The sequence below is a fragment of the Etheostoma spectabile genome, chromosome 14, assembly GCF_008692095.1.
Source record: "Etheostoma spectabile isolate EspeVRDwgs_2016 chromosome 14, UIUC_Espe_1.0, whole genome shotgun sequence".
Classification (NCBI taxonomy): Eukaryota; Metazoa; Chordata; class Actinopteri; order Perciformes; family Percidae; genus Etheostoma; species Etheostoma spectabile.
In genome coordinates this window covers 10,964,137-10,968,960 of record NC_045746.1, presented here as the reverse complement: position 1 = coordinate 10,968,960, position 4,824 = coordinate 10,964,137, and the positions used below count along the sequence as shown (strand labels likewise).

The following is a 4,824-nucleotide window of genomic DNA, read 5'->3' as shown; positions in this document are numbered from 1 at the left end:
TCTAAATCTGAGGCCATGGTTCTCAGCAGGAAACCGATTGAGTGCTTTCTCCGGGTGGGGAGTGAGTCCTTACCCCAAGTGAAGGAGTTTAAGTCCCTTGGGGTCTTGTTCGCGAGTGAGGGGACCATGGAGCGTGAGATTGGTCGGAGATCGGAGCAGCCGGTGCGGTATTACATTCCGTTTATCGCACCGTGTGACGAAAAAGAGCTGAGCCAGAAGGCAAAGCTCTCGATCTACCGGTTCCTACCCTCACCTATGGTCATGAAGGCTGGGTCATGACCGAAAGAACCAGATCCAAGGTACAACCGGCCGAAATGGGTTTCCTCAGGAGGGTGGCTAGCGTCTCCCTTAGAGATAGGGTGAGAAGCTCAGTCATCCGAGAGGAGCTCAGAGTAGAGCCGCTGCTCCTTCGCGTCAAAAGGAGCCAGTTGAGGTGGTTTGGGCATCTGGTAAGGATGCCTCCTGGGCGCGTCCCTAGGGAGGTGTTCCAGGCACGTCCAGCTGGGAGGAGGCCTCGGGGAAGACCCAGGACTAGGTGGAGAGATTATATCTCCAACCTGGCCTGGGAACGCCTCGGGATCCCCCAGTCGGAGCTGGTTGATGTGGCTCGGGAAAGGGAAGTTTGGGGTCCCCTACTGGAGCTGCTGCCCCCGCGACCCGATAGCGGATGAAGAAAGATAGATAGATAGATAGATAGATAGATAGATAGATAGATAGATAGATAGATAGATAGATAGATAGATAGATAGATAGATAGATAGATAGATAGATAGATGGATGAACTGCTGGGAGTTTGTGTAAAGCTGAATGTTTTCTGCAACAACTAAGCCTTCTCCATGTCTCGCCTGTCTCTTTTCTCTCTCTCTCTCTCCCCATGTGAAATAAGCTGCCTTCAAGTGCGGTCGGAAACATTGAAATCCATAAACGATCTGACAGAAAACAGTAATTGTGAAATATAAAGTGTACTTGTGCTTTGTTGAGGGAGTTTAAGAACATTACACAAATGGACCGTTTCATTGGAACCCCCCCCCCAATTCCTTTTCTTGCTGTTAAAGCCCACTAAGGCGGAGTTGGACATGGAAAGAAAAAAAGAGGGAAGCAATGCAATGTATAGAGGTATAGTCGTAAAAGAAAAAGTGACGCTGGAGAAAGTAGAGACTGAAAAAATTCCAAGTAATTAAGCTAATAAGGATGGGGAACAAATTAGGATGTAGTAAGAAGAGAACAAATGGAGGTCAAAGAGAAAGGGAAAGGAAGGAAAACAAAAGCGTAAGATGATATAGGTTACAGGAACAAAAGGCAGTAAAGAAGTAGATATGTATGTATGCATATATGTATGCATGTATGTATGCATGCATGCGGATATGTATGCATGTATGTATGTATGTATGCATGCATGTAGATATGTATGTATGCATGCATGCAGATATGTATGCATGTATGTATGTATGTACGCATGCATATAGATATGTATGTATGCATGTATGTGTGCATGTAGATATGTATGTATGCATGTATGTATGCATGCATGCGGATATGTATGCATGTATGTATGTATGCATTAGAGGATGGCTACCCGACCCGAGCCCGACGGGACCCGACGGTACCCGACGGGCCGGGCCGGGTTCAAACAGATCTTTAGAAAGGATGCTCGGGTTCGGGTCGGGCTCGGTCACATCAGCGCAATAAGGCATTGAACATTTTGAATTTAAAACAGCTTATTATGTAGGTAATGGCGCTTGTTGCCCCGTGTGCATTGATGCGCTCATCTGTTGACATTTCCCAATGCCTTCCTACACTTGCTTAATAAAAGCGGGCTTTCCACACAAACAAACGTACATGTGTCATTAGTATGAGAAACAAATGCGATTTTAACTGTTTCGGGCTCGGGTCGGGCTCGGACATAAATATCTTACTGACTGTCGGGCTCGGGTAGGGTTCGGTTACTGCTCTGTCGGACGCGGGCCGGGCTCGGACAGAAAAATCCGGCCCGATCCGCACTCTAGTATGCATGCATGTAGATATGTATGTATGCATGTATGTGTGTATGCATGTAGATATGTATGTATGCATGTAGATATGTATGCATGCATGTATATATGCATGCATGTATGGATGTAGGTAGATATGTCTGTATGTATGTAGATCTGTATGTATGTATGTATGCATGTATGTATGTATGTACGCATGCATGTAGATATGTATGTATGCATGTATGTGTGTATGCATGTAGATATGTATGTATGCATGTAGATATGTATGCACGTATGTATGCATGCATGTATATATGCATGTATGGATGGATGTAGGTAGATATGTCTGTATGTAGATCTGTATGTAGATCTGTATGTATGTATGTAGGTAGATATGTATATCTGTATGTATGTACATGTATGTATGTATGTATGTGTGTATGATTTTCCCAGCAGATGAAAGCTGCTGACAGGAGGATGCTAGTTCAGACTATCAGGCCCCACCTTGCTGAGACTGTCCAGTATCTGCAGTGCAGGGTTCAGCGCCGTCTCCGCCCACCTCGACACGTCCGTCACATCCAGGCCATACACCACTGGCACGTTGTCTCCTGGTCCTACACCCACACACATGGGCCAAACACACACACACACACACACACACACACTATGTTTTATATACCAAGGCCAACACAAGCTGTTAATAAATGTAATAAAGGTTGTTTTGTTTCAACGCCAACATTGTAATTCAGTGTTTCCATATTTATTCTTATTGGGTTATTATTGTATGAGGGTGGAAAAGCCTTTAACAACATTTTGCCCATTAGTGACAATATTTCTTTACAATGTATTTGAGTTGAGGTTTTCTCATAGACAGCCAGTATACACCATCATGATCAATTTTACACTCATCAACAAAAAAAGGCTTCATCCCTCACATCAAAGCCATTTGATATGATTTACATTGACTTGCTAAATATGTAGCTGATTATTTCACATCTAATTAGAAACCAACAGGCTCCAAAAGTGAGGCACAATACATCAGAGGGGATGAAGTGGATTTCAGGATGAATCTAATACGAAGTGGGAAATTCACAGAAGCAGTGATGTGCTGGAGCCGCGCCCTGAAGCTCTGTCAACCTGCTGACTCACACTGGCTCGATAATGTCTCTCCCTCTCTCCCTCCTTCCTCCCACCCCTCCGTCCTGTGCGCCATCTCTCTCTCTCTCTCTCTCTCTCTCTAGACATCAGGCTTCAGCTTTCACTCACTCTCTCATTCTCTATCCCTTCTTCTAACTATTCCACCCCTGTGTTTCTATTTTGCATCAGTCAGCAGTCTCCAGGCCAGGCCTCAGCACTGTGTCTGTCTGTCTGTCTGTCTGTCCTTCTGTCTCAAGAGCCACAGCCCTTCATTGATTGAAGACACACAGATGCACAGGAAATGAGGGTGTGTGCATAGGGTAGAAAACCGTGTAAACAACCAAATTAATTAATCAAATAAATAAAAATAACATTTGATGTATACATAATATATTTAGTGTCTCTAATAGAGTTATAAAATAAATAAAATATGTGAGCAGAAAATAAAAAATGTAACCACAGCACATAACAGCAATGGAGAAACCGCATGGGGAATGCGAGAAATAATGTAATTGCTCAGCTTGGGTTAAGATAAGTTGCGGAGCTACGCCGTTTGTGCTCACATTTTTCAGTGTTTATACTTTTTACCATGTTTTATACACTCATTTAGTGCCGCAGTGGTGATATAAATGGGTGAAATAAAACGGTGAACTCAAATCAAACTATCCTGAACAAAATTATAAATGCAACACTTTTGTTTTTGCCCCCATTTTTCATGAGTTGAACTCAAAGATCTAAGACTTTTTTTCTGTCCAAAAACCAGTCAGTATCTGGTGTTAGGGTACATCCATGAAGACCTCAAATATGAGCATTTGCCCACTCAAGTTGGTTACAATGACAAACTACAGTCAGGTAGAGAGAGAGAGAGAGAGAGAGAGAGAGAGAGAGAGAGAGAGAGAGAGAGAGAGAGAGAGAGAGAGAGAGAGAGAGAGAGAGAGAGAGAGAGAGAGAGAGAGAGAGAGAGAGAGGGTTGAACCCTAACCCTTACCATAACACCAGATACTGACTGGTTTTCGGACCCCTCCCGGACCACCCCCGATACAGTAAAACTGCACATTTTAGAGTGGCCTTTTTTATGGCCAGCCTGTGCAATAATCATGCTGTCTAATCAGCATCTTGATATGCCACACCTGTGAGGTGGATGGATTATCTCGGCAAAGGAGAAGTGCTCACTAACACAGATTTGGACAGATTTGTGAACAATATTTGAGAGAATTAAGCCTTTTGTTTAAATAGAAAAAGTGGGGGCTAAAGAAAACTGTTTATAATTGTGTTCAGTGTAAAGAAAAACCTATGCTAAAGGTGTGTACATCAAGACTTCACTTTAGCAATGTTTTGAGCTAAATGCTAACTTTAGCATGCTAACATGCTCCCAATAACACAGGTTAATGCTAATTTTTAGGCGGTATAAAGTTTATCATGACCACCATTTAATATTAGTAAATAATTAGTTTATATTAGTTAGCATGCTAACATCTGCTAGTCAGCACTAAATAGTAGGGGTATGGTCATTTACATAAGTACTGGAGAAATGGCACTGTCTGGAGCAAAGGTTGGGGGATCACCAAAGTCAGCAAGATTCATCCTCTGGACACCATGAATGTACAAAATATTTAGGCAAGCCATCAAACAGTTGTTGAGATCCAGGGGTGGGCCAACCCACTGATCCACCGACATTGTAATGGACAGAGCCACCCTGCTACCATGGCTAAAA

The 4,824-nt window shown here is 43.2% G+C and overlaps 1 protein-coding gene and 1 long non-coding RNA gene across 4 annotated transcripts in view; one reads left to right on the top strand and one right to left on the bottom strand.

Annotated features, from left to right (window-relative positions):
• trit1 (tRNA isopentenyltransferase 1) overlaps positions 1 to 4,824 on the bottom strand; it is a 66,050-nt gene that overhangs the window by 24,631 nt on the left and 36,595 nt on the right. For all 3 annotated transcript variants that reach the window (XM_032534773.1, XM_032534775.1, XM_032534774.1), the window contains one exon: positions 2,478 to 2,587. In XM_032534773.1, coding sequence (XP_032390664.1) covers positions 2,478 to 2,587 — 110 coding nt within the window. The remainder of the gene's footprint in view (positions 1 to 2,477; positions 2,588 to 4,824) is intronic.
• The window catches only part of LOC116701201 (uncharacterized), a 16,731-nt gene that overhangs the window by 9,863 nt on the left and 2,044 nt on the right, over positions 1 to 4,824 (top strand). Inside the window, exon 2 of the long non-coding RNA XR_004334851.1 lies at positions 530 to 535. This is a non-coding gene — a long non-coding RNA (uncharacterized LOC116701201). The remainder of the gene's footprint in view (positions 1 to 529; positions 536 to 4,824) is intronic.